Consider the following 16,288-nt stretch of genomic DNA (forward strand, 5'->3'; position numbering starts at 1 on the left):
TAGCGTTTAATGGGTTTAAGGCTGTCCGCTAGACCAACCAGCAGCCAGCCAGCCAGTCAGGGTGGCTGGTTGGCTGGCAGCTGGGCACGTAATCGTCGAAACCCCGCGGCATCGTCAGCTGCGTCCATCGTCGGTTCACCGTTCTAATGTGCTGTTTGATAGTTTTTCAAGGTCGCATCCCCCCGCACCCTCCCTTCCAACTAACCCACCATCGTGTTGGCCACCACACCACACCGGCTCTCATCCCCCAACCCCGCTTGGTATCGCTCTCGCGTGAGTGAGTCAGAGTGAGTTGTGAGTGAGGGGTATATGCCGGAGCCGGAGCGAACCGACTTCCTGGGGGCTGCAAAGTAGGTCCCCGTTCTCTACCCTCCCCCACACACCACGGGGGTGGCACGGTTCTGGATCATCCAATGATTACGCGAGAAGGTTTTCAAGGTTTCCAAAGAACGAGAGGCACGTAGCAGGTCGTCACGTACGCCACCGTCTCGTCGAGTCCTTCTCACTTCTCACAGTCTCTCTCGCCGTCTGCGCTCACTCGCTCCGCTCACCGTTTTCGATCGATTTGCGGGCGCATTTCCTGGCTTTTCGCAGAAACTCGCTTGCCCCCGCCACCTTTAGTGTATACACACAGCATCCCACCCCCGGGGGAGGGCACTATATGCTCCACCAAACGGCACGTGCTCGTACCGTGAGCGGGCTTTCGGGTTCGCTCATTCTCGCTCTCACGCTTTTCCGTCTGCTCATCGCGGAACCGCGCGGATCGATCGATCGTGCGCCACGATCGTCGAGAGAAAGAGCAAGAGAGAGAGAGAGAGAGAGAGAGAGCTAGAGAGAGAGAGAGGCCGTCGGTGGTTTCTGGCGGTGGAATGTATAAAATCACTTCACGCTGGCCAATGCTGAACCATTCCAAGCTCAGTGCTTCAACAGCCAGGATCACCATATCCACCACCACTACCAAACACATATCCCCCCTCACTAGTCTAGTTCCCGCTCCGTTTTCCTACCCCCGAACCCCCCCTCCACCAACAATCCCTTCACAGTCGCCCTCCTCCTCCTACTGTGCGGTGTGATAAGTGCAAGGATATCCGGGACTAACTAACTCAGTTACTGTGACATTCATCGTTCTCCGGCGATTACCATCTGCAGCATCTTGCATCAAACATGAATCTCGTAAGTTTATTCCGCCGGCAACGGAGCCCAGTGTGCTTGTGGCCAATAAGACTCTTGATGATGATGGACGAGGAGATCGAGGCCCTCAAGTGATATCATGTTTTGTGTTGTTAACGTTTTGAGTTTACCGGCAGCCACTTTGAGGCGAAAACAGAAAAGTGATAAGCAGTAACCTGAAAAGTAAATTGGGAACAAAAAATGGGGCGTTCACACTGATTCCGTCGTGTTCCGACCGTCCCATCTTCCATCTTACGCTCCGGAGGGTTGTGAGTGGTGCGTGCGTGCGTGTGTGTGTGTGTGTGTGTGTGTGAAAGGTCTGATGGGTGGGAAGAGGATGCTCCACGCGACGTGAAGGTTTTTCGGCATTTTTCCCCCCCCCTCCGGGTGAAAAGCTAACCTGCTCTCGGCGGAGTTCGGATCGGAGGCCGCTCCACTGGCACTGGTTGCCTCTTCCCCGCCGCCGCGCATTGCTGTGGTTGCGAGTCATAATCGAAACATGAAAGAGGTGCCCATTAGCCAAAAAAAAAACCCCTTCGTGTGCCGCTCAATCAGTTGCTGCCCTTCACACATTAGACCGCGGTTCGTGTGGTGTGGAGGAGAATGGATGAAATTGAATGATTGGCAGGAGGTGGTTTTCGGATCCACAGCAACAGCAGCATCAGCAGCCGCCCCATCTTCTTCCGGGGGGCCCCATAGCATTGTGGCGCCACCCGGTCCTGACCTCTCTTTTGGCGGCTTCTCCACGTTTCTAGACCAGCAGCAGCAGCAGTGGCGTTAAGGGATGCGAGGGGGCAAAATGGTTTTATTGCCAGATAGTAACATGTTCATCATCATCATGATCATCATGTACATCATCGTGATGTTTTCTTCCCAGCGCTTGCCCTGGAACACTAATCACAAGTGCCGACCGATGCGCCGATTATCGATTCCGTTCCGGTGGCGCTTCCGCGGGGAATGGAAAGGGTTCCAGTTCGCGGGCGCGGTTATCGGAAGCTGCGGGGGAAGGCCACTGGTGCTGGTGCTGGTGCTGGTGCTGCTCTCTCGCTCGCTGGCGGTTGTAAATGGATTAATGAGGTAGAAGATGCCAAGGTCCCCACCCCAGGGGGGGTGGTTGAGCATCTCGTTTGCATTTAACAATTGCGGTGTTTTAAAGCCCACGGAACAGGTTCGGTGCGTTGGTCTCCAACAATCGATCGGAATCGCGACGCGATCCGGTTGACCATCGATGGAGGCCGACCCGAAAAAAGGGAGTTGCGTAGCATTTTTACTGCTGTCCACTCTCAAATTGCACCTTCCGCAGTGAAGTGAGGTGTTGTTAAAAATGGCAATGACAGTTCGCACCCTCGGATAGCACGCCAAGGTTATCAGCAAGCAACGAGCGAGTTCGGTGTTGGGGCATCTTGATTTTGAGCGCTCCGGAGCGATCCGGTCCGGTCCGGTGGCTGACGTGACCACGAGCTGTCAGACCGTAATTTCTAATCCTCCGAGAGCCGCTGATCGCTGATTTTGGCCCCCCGCCGGAGGTCTTTGGTTTCGCGGTTCACGATAACCAGTTGCAGGTGTTGCTGTGGTTCCGTTTCATTCCGGTTGGGCCAGGCAACCGGGGGCATATCTCACGGTGGCGGACCTGGTGGCACCTGCCAACATTTATGATTAATCGACATTAATAAGCATATTCAGTTGGTTGGCGGGATCCTCGGGAATTCGGGCGTTCGGGGTTGGTTTTCTCTGCCTTCGGATCGAACGATCCGCTTCCGTTCGATCCTTCTCCGATGGCACTTTCGACTGCTGGCTGCTGATTGGTTGGCGGAAGGGCTTAATCCCCAACCCACCAGATGTCATTCCAGGACCGTGCCGATTAGAAGCTCCCATAAATAGCACAAATAGTTTTCAATAAACGGTTGAAGCGCAAACAACAACAGCAGGAAAAAAAAAGAAGGAAATAAAGGAACGAAACGAGTGACGTGAAGTGAAGCAAAAAGAAAGACGCTGGCTGCACAGTTGGTGGTGGACTTGATTTTCCATTCATTTTCCACGCACCAACATTCCAGGTCCGCGTCCGCAGCACGCACCGCACGAGAGGCCCTCGCAGTTCCAGTTCCAACCGGTTTTCGGAGAGGGCACAACAGCGCGCGTTCCGTGCTCCGAAGCAGATTTCCCCTTTTTCACAGCGAACGGACGCGTGCTCGGCTTGAAAACTCGTCCTCACCTCCCGTCCGCTCACACCCTTTCTAGCAAACCTTTACAACCGGACCATATCGCGTCCGGACGACTGGCGTGCGAGAGATAGAGGAAGCGATCAGCAATCAGCTCTTTAACCTCTCGCTGGCGCCATCATGGCTCGTTTATAGTGAGAGAGATAGAGAGAAAGAGAGAGAAAGATAGAGATTGATGAGTCACGAGAGGTGTCAGGCAGGAAGGAAAGGAAAGGGAAACGAAATCGAAAAACGAAGAAAAAACACCAAATCCAAAAAAAACCGAGAGTGAACCGTTAATTGTCATTATGGAATCAGTGCAGACCGGACGGATTTTTGTCGCTGCCGGACCACAGCCGGGGGTTTGTGGCCTCTCAGGTGCCACACCGAAGGTCAGTGGGTTGGGCCCCACCAAGTCCGAGAAATGGAGGTCACCGATGGCCGGCACACACACACACACACACACGAGTGATACCGGAGCTGTGATCTGCGGACAACTCTCCATCGTTTCATTAAATGGACGAAATGGCAGCTGGCAGCGAACTAAGGAGGCCATGCTAGGGCTCCATCTGTGCGTGTCCGAGTGATGCGCGTCATTGACATTGATTTTTCCTATGATTGGGACGCGTGTGTGTGTGTCTGTCGATTACGTGAACAACCTACGATGCGATGATCTCGCTGGGTCGATGGGGTGGACCATTCGTTCCGCCGTGGAACGTCCGCCGCAAGGTCAGTGGCATGATTGAGCGGTAAAAGGCATGCCACTAGACGCCCGTCCGCAGTTCCGTTGCCCGATGATGGGTTATGATGTGATCGACTAGGTCAACAGAACGGAAGCGTCGCCATGTCGTCGTCGCCGTCGTCGTCGCACCGTCGTCCGGGGGAAGGCACTGAAATGGAACAGCGTCGCGTAACAGTCGCCCCCCTATTCCACTAAACCCCTCCTCGTTTTTGTCCATTATCATCGCAATCATTGTACAAATCGTTCGACGCAAAAGCACACTTGGCATTGTTTTTCAGTGTGTGTGTGTGTTTTGAGGGAGGAAAGCATAAAAAGGAATTGCTCCAAATTAGCGCCTGAAACAGCTGATGAGAGTGTCGTGCACGAATGCACGACGAATGGAAGCATAAAGCACGGTAAATGCACCGGGCCGCGAAACGCGAAAATGCCTTAAAACGAATTCAAACGACTTGACTTGGTAAGCGACGAACCCGGGCACCGGGTTTGTGGCGTGCATTGTGTTATGAACCATTGCGGTTTACCATTGTGCAGTGTGGATGCGGCTATGGACTCTTAACCCTCTTGGCCCTCTTTTCACGGCGACCGATAACCGAAGAGGAATGGAGGACGTTGTTACTGTTGTTGGTTTTTCGGTCCCAAAAATGCCAACCATTTATCGGAGGCACTGATCCGCGCGGTATGGCATGGACGGGACCACCACCCTTTTTGTGCTCAGTTTCAGGCGTCCCCGTACAGCACCTGTTGCCGCTTGCCGGGACAGTGGGATTACTGCACGCGAGAAGATCGTTTCGGATGTGAGCTAACAGCTTCCGTAAACACAAATCCGTGGCTCACATCGATTATGATGTGTTCGATCGGACTTTGCACAACTTTCCTGCCTCCCACCGGAAGAGGCAGTGGCAGTGCCGAGGCCGGGGGGAGGACAGGAAATTATGTTTCTTGAAGTACGGTCCGGGGCTGGCCGGCTGGAATTCCTTCGATGCACGGCACACTTCACGTAACGATCAACATGTGCTCAACATTCTTTTACTTTCACGGACACGGCACTCGTGTCACCGTCCAATGGCGATGGCTGATGGCGAAGATACAAAGATTTGCAAATTTACCCAGAGGCCTTTGTCCTATACGGTGGACAATACATACATACATTCATTGGCGTGTCGCGTGTCGCGTGAGGCAATCGCGGACAGCGCATTGATATGGATCAGCGGCGCCAGAAGAAGCAATTAAAACCTGATCACGCGTATGGTTGTTGCGGTCGGTTGTTGCGGTGCTTGTCCGCCGGTGCGACCGTGTCCCAGTTACCCAGTAAGTCCCGCACACGGCGCCACCGTCGGTTTTGTGGTTTATGGTTTCCTGCCCTCCTCGGACCACTTTTTTTTTTTCGGCCGGGAACGGAACGGAACGGAATCGCGCGAAACGGATGTCGCAGCTCCGCTACCTTAGGCCCCCTTATAATTTATGGACCGTACATGGTTACTCGGTTCTTGGCTTTCTGGTGATTGTTCACCACCGCAAACCGGCCTTAACCGGTGTACGCGCGTGTGTGTGTGTGTATGATGTAACTGTGTTCTCTCACGTCTCGTTCCGGTATCATTTTGCGGCAGTCACCTTCACCTTCGAGTGAGCTCAGTACTTGCTGGAATGCAGCAGAATGTGTGTCTGTGTGTGAGTGTGTGTACGCATGCACGCACGCACGCACGCAATTCCTTAATCAAAGAGAAGAACAGGTCTGGTTACTGGTACAAAACGATCGCGAATTGGATGTCGCTCCTATCCAGGGTGGTCATTTGGCATAAGAAAGCTGTAAAGTAAAGCCTCCTTCGATGCCCGGACTACTGCCACTTGATTCCGGGGTAATTAGTCCGATCGAAGCCTACTGTGATCCGTGATGTTATGACTATGTGTCTGGCGTGTGGAAACCCCATTCACTACCGCGACGCGACGATGGATTAAAGTGTTTTTGGAACAAACGATACGATAGTAATTACCCACCGAGCTTATAACCAGCCAGCCAGGGCAGCTGCAGCTGGGGCTCCCAGGGCCGCACGCCACCAGCGCGCCATTTAATGACGGATTCCGGTACGGACGGCAAGTGTATCGCTCAAGGACCCCCTCCGAGCGGGGGAGGGGGTCCACCGGCCACCACTGGCCACCCCCCCAGAACCCGGACGTTTTGCATTCCACTGGCGTTGCGCGCCATGCTCCGGGGGGAGGGTTCTGCATTCGAACTCGAATGTGGCGCTCGAATGCTGTTGAAAACGGAGGTGGACACAATTAATGGACAAAACAGGAGGGAAAAGGAGAGCCACGGAGGGGACAGCCTCCCCATCACTCCTACGGTGCCATGTCTGCGCAAATGACGCAACCACAACGTCACTGTCCGATCCGAAACAAGAACCGAAACTGTGAGCTGTGGGCTGTGAGAAGGTTAATCAGAAGACAAACGCGCTGTACAATTAAAACGCATTCTCTGGTGGCTGGCGTTTTGTTGGTTTTTTGATAAATGATCGCTCTGAACCACTGGTTTCTGATCGCTGCTGGTGGTGGTGGGTGGACAGAAGTGCGTCGGAATGCGGTGGCATCCTTGACTTTCGTCGCTGCTTGATGCTTGGTGGAGGACGCTGCGGACATCGTCGTCGTCGTCATCGGTGCTGCTTCATTAAAGTTCCGATCGAAAGGTGTTAACAGCAACAGCGCGGCCAGCTCGAAATCTGGAGCTGGCGGTTTTTTGATGGACTGCCAAGAGAAGCGCAGAGAGCAGAGGGCCCTTCGCGCGGCTTCGCTTCGAAGACCTTCGGTTGCGTACAAGCCGCGACAAGGTTTCAACTTGAGCTTGTGTGTGTGTGTGTCTGTGTGTGGCGGTGTGTCGGTGTGTCTGTTTGCCGCATTTCGTAAGGGCTTCGCATGGTGGTGGCCGGTGTGGGAGGCGTCGAGCGTGATAGCCCCGCCATGTTTCGTCTCGCAAGCAAGCGAAGAAGGTGCAGCATGCTCTGCCCGGGGGGAGGGGAAGGAAGGGAGGTGCGGTATGTGGCCGCGATCGATCGTAAATCGCAGGCAAATAGTGCTCGTCATGTCGTCTTGGAGTGTGAAAACCACCTACCACCACCGGCCCCCAAACCAGGCCAGGCCCCATTTGTGGGTCAAGTTTGCCGAGCGTTTGACGGCATGCGGGGCGGCGGGGGGTGGAAGGCAATACATTGCAGGGTTGGTTCCTGCAAAACGGCGTTTGGCAATCGGTCGGCGACGATGACGACGACAACGGGCGCGTCGTGTGGAGGCCAATTAAAATGCATTACACTCTGGTGCTCTGGTGCTGCTTTGCCTGGGAAACGGGCATCTGGTGGCGAGGGGAGGCACAGGTGATGGTTTCGGTTGGTGGTCCGCGGAAAGGGTCCAAGAGTCCGGGTGAAGCAAACCGGACTCATTCGGCGCCATTTTCGCTTTCGGACTTTTCGCTGGACGGACGCTCCAATTGGAGTGGAGCGGAGTGATCGCCTCCCTGCCAGCGCGCCTGTGTGTGTGTGTGTGTGACAATTGGCAAACCTCAAATTGGCCACGGGTTCCCCCTGCTTGCGACGAATGTATAATAATAATAGACGTCAGCAGCAGCAGCAGCAGCAGCAGCAGCAGCAGCAGCAGCAGCAGCAGCAGCAGCAGCAGCAGCAGCAGCAGCAGCAGCAGCAGCAGCGTCACGGCGATCGCTGACAACCTGTCAACAGCGCCATTGGTCAAACAGCGTGGAAGTGATCTCGGTAGTTGTCAAGCGGATGATGGCGCCGAGCGTAAAATATGGAAAACAGATGCCAGCAGCAGCAGCAGCAGCAGCAGCTGGAAGGAAGGAAGGAAGCAGTGGCCAAGTGGCCTCCGGTGGAACGGATCTCGGTTGCTGGGGAACCGCTCCGTGGACTTCGAGTGTCCGACTACGCACTATAAACAAACCGGTGGCCTACTACGGTGCCAAGTAACGTTCGTCGCTTGGGGCCACTCGACGTCGTTGTCGTTTGGGGACACATTTACGATGCTGCGCCACGCGTTACACAATTCCGCCTCCCGCAATCGATCGAGAGACCCCTCTCCGCTCCTTGCCAACCCCCCCTTGTTTGGATGTTGACGATCTCATGTTTAGCATCGTTGCTGTGGCCATGGATTAACATCGTCCCCGTTCATCGTCATCGTCCGCAGTAGCGCAGCATTAGCGGGTTTTTAGGGGGACCGAAGAGCAAGGGAGGAGCGGGGGGAAGGGAGCCACTCTTTATTAACGGCGGACGCTCTGGCTCTGGTCCGCCACCATAATTCCCTTTCGCCTCATTTGCCAATGTGTGTTGTTTTGCTCGCTTGGCGCTGTTGGCAAGCGAGACGAGAGAGACAGAGAGAAAGATGAGTTATTGGCGGCCATCGGTGCGCCGGAGGGAGGTAATAAATAGATCGCGCGCGAGTCGTATGGCCGTGCGGAATGGCCACTGGCTGTCGGCATGTGCAAACTCCGGCCGCCGGGGTGCTTCATACATTCCGGGACCAATCCGGAGCCCGGATTCGATTGGTGACGTGACCCACGCTAACCTCTCTATTTCCGTTCATCGTTCAAACACAACTGTCACTGGCATTGAGTGGTGACCCCTTCCTCTTCTCCCTCTGGCATGCTATCCCGGTCAGAGATTGCGTCCAGCTGCGGACCGGAAAGTGGGTCGATTAGTTCGATCCACCGGAGCACCGGATCGGATTGAATCATTAATTATGCTACCGTCGCCGCTGCCATCGAGACATCGGAATGTTATAATTAACCGAACCGATCCGGAGGGCCAATGACAAAAGATTCTCGCCACAAACACACAGTTACCGAGCGGCACCGACTGCCGACTGCTGCCACTGCCAGAACTGGCGCGCGATCGATGGTTGATCTGATGCATACCGGATCGGATCGGATAGTGGGCCGCACTCTGTGGGCCGCACCGGGCCAGTGGAACCGGGATTATGCAACTTGAGTGACGTACTGGGCCACGTAGAGGGTGTAACAGAGTGTCGGGAAGGGTTTACTACCAACCAACATTAGGAACACCACCATCATCAATCGATCGATCGAGAGAGAAAGAATCCCGTGTAATGATCACGACTTGCACCGGTGTGTGTTTGTGTGTGTGTGTGTGTCGACTGCTGCAATATGGTGTAAGCTGTCAAAGTGTCAACCGCAGCGATCGGTTGGCAGGTCGATCACGATTAGAACACAGACAGTGCTTCAGAGAGTCCCCGAGATTGAGAGAAGAGAGAGGTTGTCCGATGCTGAAGAAGATGTTAAGGGATACGGAAATGAGACGAAACAAAAGGAGGGGGGGGGGGGGCGCCACGCCGACTGACTTCGTGGCAGCAGCGAGGAGCAGGCCGTAAGCGGCGAGGGCGAGATCGGTCATCGTTAATGGCCGTTTGCAAAATGTGCCCGGTATGGCGCCATATACATTGTGATCGATGCCGATGCTCCGGTGGTGGTGGTGGTGGTCGAGCGTAATTTGATCAAATTGATCCCGCACTGCCACCTTCCCCCGGGCCATCACGCTCCGTCCCCCCTATTCGTTGTGGTGACCACCACCTGCGGTGTGAGAGAGCGAAAGAGTGCCGGGGGTGGCTTGACCCAACAACACAATCGAACCACAACCACAACAAACAACCCAGATATGATGTGCGCGATTTCGCAAATGGCCGCAGCCACCACCACCACCGTTTGGGAGGCAGGTTGCGAAACAGGGCAGCACCCGGCCCGGCGGCTCGATAGAATCCTGGGGAGTCGGTCTGGGGACAGTCGGTTCACTCCTACAGCTGCTGCTACTGTTGCTACTGTTGCTGCTGCTGCTGCTCGTCGTCTTTTAATCGCTTCTCGTGTTACGTAAGCGGCTTGTTGCAATCTTTCCCTAACTAACGCGCCATCAGGCAGTAGCCGGCAGTTAGTAACGACGCGCAACGACCAATGGCCGCCCTGGCCAATCCCTGTCCGGCAGTGATAGTAGTGGCGTGCCAACCGAAACGAAAGGAAACCGAGGAAAGGGTGAAGGAGTGTGCGCACGCCAAGCGCCACGGTACTCGCGGGAAAAATCGTAGTCATTGTGGTGTGGCGATGGTGTTTGGTGTATGATTCAGCGACCTGCCAGCTTCGGACCACTCGCTCGAACCTGTGCGAATCCTTATTAGGTCGCAGCCAAAATCTCCCCCGGAGGCGCTACAACGCCACCTTCGATCCAAGCCTTCGGTTCTCGGTTCTCGGTCGCTGGTCGGTGTTCCAATTACGCTCGGCAACCACCGAGAACATCGAAACATTACCGGTGCCACGGTACGCAAATTCGTGGCTTTACCCCCGGCGTACGATGCTCGCCAAAACCGAATCCAGGTCATGCCAATGGTGGTTGAGCGGCCATAAAAATCTGGTGCAAACACCGCAGACTACAGTGTAGTTGGTGGCCTGCCCGCTACTCACGACTTTGCTCGCGGTAACAAACGGTGCTTTGCGGTTCCCCGAAATCTGCTCCACGAAGCTTCTCTGCATTCTATCTGCCAGTCGGCCTAGCAGGTTACTACCACGCAGGAGAAGTATTGAAGTTTTCTTCGCCTCCAGCTGGAGGTGTGTCCGTGTGTGTGTGGACGATACCAAGCGCCGTGATCGCGATCCAATTGCCGGGGCGCAAGATCAGATAATGAGCGCCGTTGAGCAGAGCAGAACGTCGGCAGCGATGCCGGAGCTTAAAGCGTAACATAGCACTGGCCGCTGATCTTACGCGATTGCTAAGTGGCGCGACCAACAACAACCAGCGCCAGCGGTTGAAGCCTCGGCTCGGTCTTTCTCTTCCTTCCTTGCAAGCCCTCCCTCCGGGCGAGGGGAGACCGGTTGCACCGAGGAGGAAGCCGTACCGTTTCCCGGCTATTATTTGTTTCTTGGCAAACAGTGTGTGCGCGCGCGCGCCCATCGCGCTCGTCGCCCTCGCGTCATCAACGTGGGGTGTGTGAGTGCCCGGAACTGGGAGCTCCGGATCGTAGCCGGACTGAAGCCGGCTTTATGGGACTTTCGCTTTCGCGCCTTGCGCCACGCGATAACTGGTTGATCGATTAATGAGCGACGACGACGGAGCGCTAGTGCTAGGTTGCCAGCCAGCTGGCCGGGAACATTGTGATCGTCTCCTTGCATCCGCTACCGGGAAATGGGACGCACAGTGTGATGGGCCAAAAGGAAGAGACCAGCAAGCGAAAGCATCGCGAACACATAACATACCAGCCAGACACACCCGGGGGACACCGTAATCCCGCCCGTAATGCCAACAGCAGCAGCAGCAGCAGCATTGATCACATTTATGCTCTTGTTTATGCTCGTCGCTGGTGCCGTCCGATGCGCGATTGTTTCAACCGGGTGGCCGCGTTGCGAACCGGTACGCCCGGCAGGCTAATCCAGCCTTCGATTGTCTGCATCTTTAGCGGCCACCGCCAGGGCCGGTCTGTTTGGCGAGTGGCGAGTTTTATGTCATCGACAACAACGGGCTGCGATGCTGCGAAGAAAGTTCCACAGACAGACAACAGATGAACAGACGAACAGACGAACGGACGAATGGACACACAATACGCACATTAGGCTGATGGGCTGCACGTATGCAAATGAAAGGAAAAGTTGAAAAGCTCTCCACCGCCGCCTCACGGCCACAACAACCATTCGTCTCGTTTCGTCTCGTCTCGTCTCGAGGGGATTTTGTTGGGGGGAAGGATGGCGGTCCGCGCCGAGTGGCCATGATCATAAACAAGTGATCGAATTCGTTAATCTTCCGTTTCGCATCGGCAAACGGCTCGCAATGGGATGATGCTTCGTTAACGAACACACTGCCACTGACGACGACTGTCTGTAGCCGTGAAACTAGATTCTTTAATTAAATGGTATTTCATCACCCCATCAATCGAACGGGTTCGGAATAGGAATGGGAAAAGGTCTGGCGCTTGAAGAAGGATTGATTTGCCAGCAAATTGATCATAATGTGGAGCGCGCGCTCGTGCTTGTGGAGCAGCCAGTAGCCAACAGCAGCAGCAGAGGTGTGGTTAGATGATTCTCATTTGATTGATCATCTTCTGCGCCGCATTCCGTTGCTTTGCCACGCGCCTTCTCAGCCGGATTCGTTATAACGGCTACCGCGGTGTTAGAAGAACTCCTCTCCGCCGTCGTGTTCTCATTTCCATTCTCGCTAACCACGCAGCTCCGTGTGGTGCAAAGAATATCATGAGGCGATCTAGCAACCAGTGAGAAAAAAACACAAACGAATCGCCATCGACCATCGCCATCGACCATCGCCATCTTTGATCTTACTAGTCATTTAAGAGTTGATTCTGATCCTGATCGCATATTCACTTATCCTAATCTCTTCTTTCTCTTCACACACACGCACACACACACACACACAGTTCAGCGTATTCTTCGCCTTCGTCCTGACCGTGGCTACCGTCGCCGCGCAGCGCTTCGGATTCCCACAGACGACCCAGTTCGGGTTGGCCTCGCTGACCGGTGACTTTGGTGGTCCGACCGCCTTCGGTGGACAGGATTTGTCAGGTAGTTTGAACGCTGGTATCAGAGATCCAAGACAGAACCGAGGTGAGTGGTGGTGTTTGTAACCGTAGCAATTAGCGGGATGGGGATGGGCAGGAACAGGGTTGGAAGATGATCCAGTGATCCAGCCGCCAACGCATTTGCAATGTTTGCGAATGACACCAGACCTGATGTAGCCAGCCTGACGTCCAAAGCCAGTCAGCTGCCAAATCGAAGTATTAAGACGTTCTCCGGTTTGTGTGTGACCTTTGTGTAAGGTTACGGCAGGGAAGGGAGGTAGCAGGATGTAGGCCGTTACATTGGAATGTAGCCAAAAGTAGCGGAATAGGAATCGATCGGATTCAAGCGTTCGCGGTCCCTTACCGGGCACAAAGTATGGGTTAGCCTGTGACGGTTAGTTGACATTTTGAGCGGTACCCGCTGTGTGTCGTCGGTGTGGTTGTTAGTTGTTGTTGTTGATGTTGTTGTTGTTGTTGTCTGGTAGATGCAGACATCGCTGGTGTGCCTTTCGTTGGATTTGTTTGGTTGGCGGTTGTAATGGTGCCGAAGTTGGAGTCTCGAGTAATCGGTTTTTTCTTTTACTTTCTGTTTCTTCACCATGCTCCAGGACCAGTTGTGTTCCCGCCTGCCCCGGCCGATGCCCCGGTTGAGTCGAGCGGAGTGATCGTCGGTGCTTCCGGATACGGTTTCGTGCCCCCGAACACGCCCCAGAGTAAGAGTGACGCATGAATTGACGCTCGTGTTTGGCGATTGGCATAATTACTACTACTACTACTACTACTACTACTATTACCCTGCTGCATGGCCTACTCCCTAACTCTCACTAACTCAGCTGACCACCACTGACCGACCTGTTTGGAGTGTGCTGCAACACACACGAGTTCATCTTCAAAACGATCACGTTATCGTCTTACTATCTGCTGCCCGCTAATATCTTTACCCGCTTTACTCAACCTGCTACCTAACAAAGCGTTCTCCACCCCAAAATGGCGTGAGAATGGCAGTGACCCTCTCTGCCTCGTCTGTGGAAAGACTGTCAGACCCGGTCTCGCGCAACACTTACATGAGTGCCGAGATGCAGTGCCAAAACCCCGGGGCATACAATGTACATATCACGTCACGGCTGCCGAGGGCGAGCATGAGAATATGAGCGTCAAGTCTAAACAGAGCCCTCCATACCATTAATGAGCTAGAATCGAGCGTGAGGCGCGACCCTAATCGCATGCAGATCGAATGGAATTCAACGGAAAAATCAACATGGGAGAAGAATGCTTGTAAATATGCGGCTCATTAACGATGGGCGGTGGGCCTCTTGGGCTCCCTCCATCTCTTAACCACCACCACTACCAGCGTTCCGTGTGTAGCGCAAATAATCTAGCTAATCCCCGTGGCCGTTGCTTCTACTACCACCATCACTACCGTTTGCATCTAATCCCGAGAGAGAGAGAGAGAGAGAGAGAGAGAGAGAGAGAGAGAGAGAGGGCATCGCAGAAGGGCATCATCGTTCTCACTGATACCATGACGACGGACTAGCTGGCGTGCTAGATCCATTCGTGAGAGATGTCCGATCTCAAAACTCATGCTCACAACTGATGATGATCCCACTGTTACCGTTTTACCGTCCAGATTTCTACTAATTCTGCACGACCTCCAATGGCCACCACCACCAACCCTCAACCCTCCTGATTCCTTCACAACTTCCTACTCCAACTTCCCACCGTCATCCCTGATCCTACAACAAACCTACGTGGATGTCTGGGACGTCCCTTTGGACCCACCCGAGAAGCCCGAAGACGGTCGACGAGCGGCGTAACGGGTGCAGCGCCGCTGGCTAACTCGCGGTGTGGCGTACTAGGCGCACGAACCGGTGGTGGATGATGTGGTAGTCGAGAAACTACCGCTTGAAAACTACGTTGTTGTGTGACTAACCGCGTTGTGGAGAACCGTTCTAGCACTACTTCAAAACCCAGCAGCACCAACCAACTCTGAGTGTACATATCGCCTTCTCCAACCTTCTTTCCACCAAAACCCTCGTTTCTTCCCGTTGCAGATGCGAATGCGCTGTACAGAAGCTTGCGATACTTCTAAGTCACTTACAATACAATGACCGAAAACACACCTCAACACACTCACACAACACACAAACACGGGTAATCCAACAAACGGCTCACCGATCAGCCCACCGACGAGCTGACCCGAATTCCCTATTCCCCCATTCACCTGCTCCCTTTCCCCCCACCCTCGACTTCCACACTACCTACTCATCATCCCCTCATGTACCCTCCGTCCAGTCCGTCACACATTTTCAAGATCACTAGGCCAATGCGACACGAGACGGCTGGTGGGGATGTGGAGGGGGGGAAGTTTCCGCATCCGCGCACACCACCGGTTGCAAGTACAACACTAAGTAGCACATGGCCACCACCACCACTAGACCCCGGTCACACAGTCACCAGACCACGTTGTAGTACACCGCACTCCCAGAGCCAGCAGATCCGATCATGGTCTGGTCGGAAGTTAGGAAGTTAGTAGTATGGCCACCCAGCGATGGCCGGAGGCGAATCCCCAGGTCCCAACCCCGGGCACATCCCGGCCTGCATGGAAAGTGTTTGAATTTGATGCCATATCAAATTGTTTGACAACAAAAATCCACAAACTTCAAGCGCGAGAGGACAGTCAGTGACGTCAGTGACAAGTTGTGTGACGTTGTCTTTGACCGCGTTTTGTCTTTTGATCTGCTCTGTCGGTCCTCTCGCCTACTTTCGATTACTATATTTGTTACTTGACTATGATTATGTCTGTGTGTGTGTGTGTCGCGATCTATCGGAGAAGGTCCAGGCTTGGGACTTCCAGGTCCCGGTTCCAGGATCGGTGCACAAGAGGGTAGATTAAGTAAGCAAGCTAGGATCGATATTTATTAGTAGGAGAAGGATCTAGTGATGAAAATATGTGCCTCCCCTGTACAGCCCTTCCCTTCCCTATATCCCCAAAACCCCCCCCAAATGTCCCAATTCCTAACACATTCTTAAAACACACTAAGAAACACAACGCACGCGTACAAACGATGTAGAGTGTGAATCGCGCGGAAACACCCTGTATAAAGCATGACAACCTCAAGCACGTGGAACATCCAAGCAACCACCACCTTCCTGTCCTGTACCATATTATGCCAACATCCCCCTTTTCTTGTACAAACGATCCTGGGTGAATAGAAGAGAGAACGAGCGGATCAACTAAGCGAGGGATCGCGCGTGGGGCGGGAGCATATGTGTATGTACCCCCTCCCCCGGGGGAGGGGTTCCCCGGGATCCGGTCTTCGTTACTCTTGTGTGTACGATAGTTTGTAGCGATTAATTGGTAACTTAATAAATTATTGTACAGATGACATTTAAGACAGTTTTGCCTTTCAACCTGCCTTTACTGATTTAGCACTAGTGGTGATTTTGCATGGTGGTGATTGGTTCTGTGCGTGTGTGTGTGCGTATTGGTAATCGAATTTCAGCAGCAGCAGCAGCAACAGCGGCAGCAGGTGGCACTGGGCAGTTCAATTAATTCCTTACTACTTCCAGACCGCCCAGTCCGTCCGGTATCGAAGGATTAAGCACTGGGTTGACC

The 16,288-nt window shown here is 54.0% G+C and overlaps 1 protein-coding gene across 2 annotated transcripts; it reads left to right on the forward strand.

Moving 5' to 3' along the window:
- Positions 1 to 923: 923 nt before the first annotated feature.
- LOC125948643 (uncharacterized) lies at positions 924 to 16,060 on the forward strand. 2 transcript variants are annotated; one of them, XM_049674909.1, is made up of 4 exons: positions 924 to 1,173; positions 12,532 to 12,718; positions 13,281 to 13,385; positions 14,300 to 16,060. In XM_049674909.1, the coding sequence occupies exons 1-4, from the start codon at positions 1,165 to 1,167 to the stop codon at positions 14,308 to 14,310; spliced, it is 312 nt and encodes a 103-aa protein (XP_049530866.1). In that variant the 5' UTR covers positions 924 to 1,164; the 3' UTR covers positions 14,311 to 16,060. The 2 variants fall into 2 exon arrangements, with proteins under 2 accessions (XP_049530866.1, XP_049530865.1); XM_049674908.1 differs by having other exon boundaries at positions 14,724 to 16,060.
- The last annotated feature ends 228 nt before the right edge of the window (positions 16,061 to 16,288 follow it).

Source organism: Anopheles darlingi, chromosome 2 (assembly GCF_943734745.1).
Source record: "Anopheles darlingi chromosome 2, idAnoDarlMG_H_01, whole genome shotgun sequence".
Lineage (NCBI taxonomy): Eukaryota > Metazoa > Arthropoda > Insecta > Diptera > Culicidae > Anopheles > Anopheles darlingi.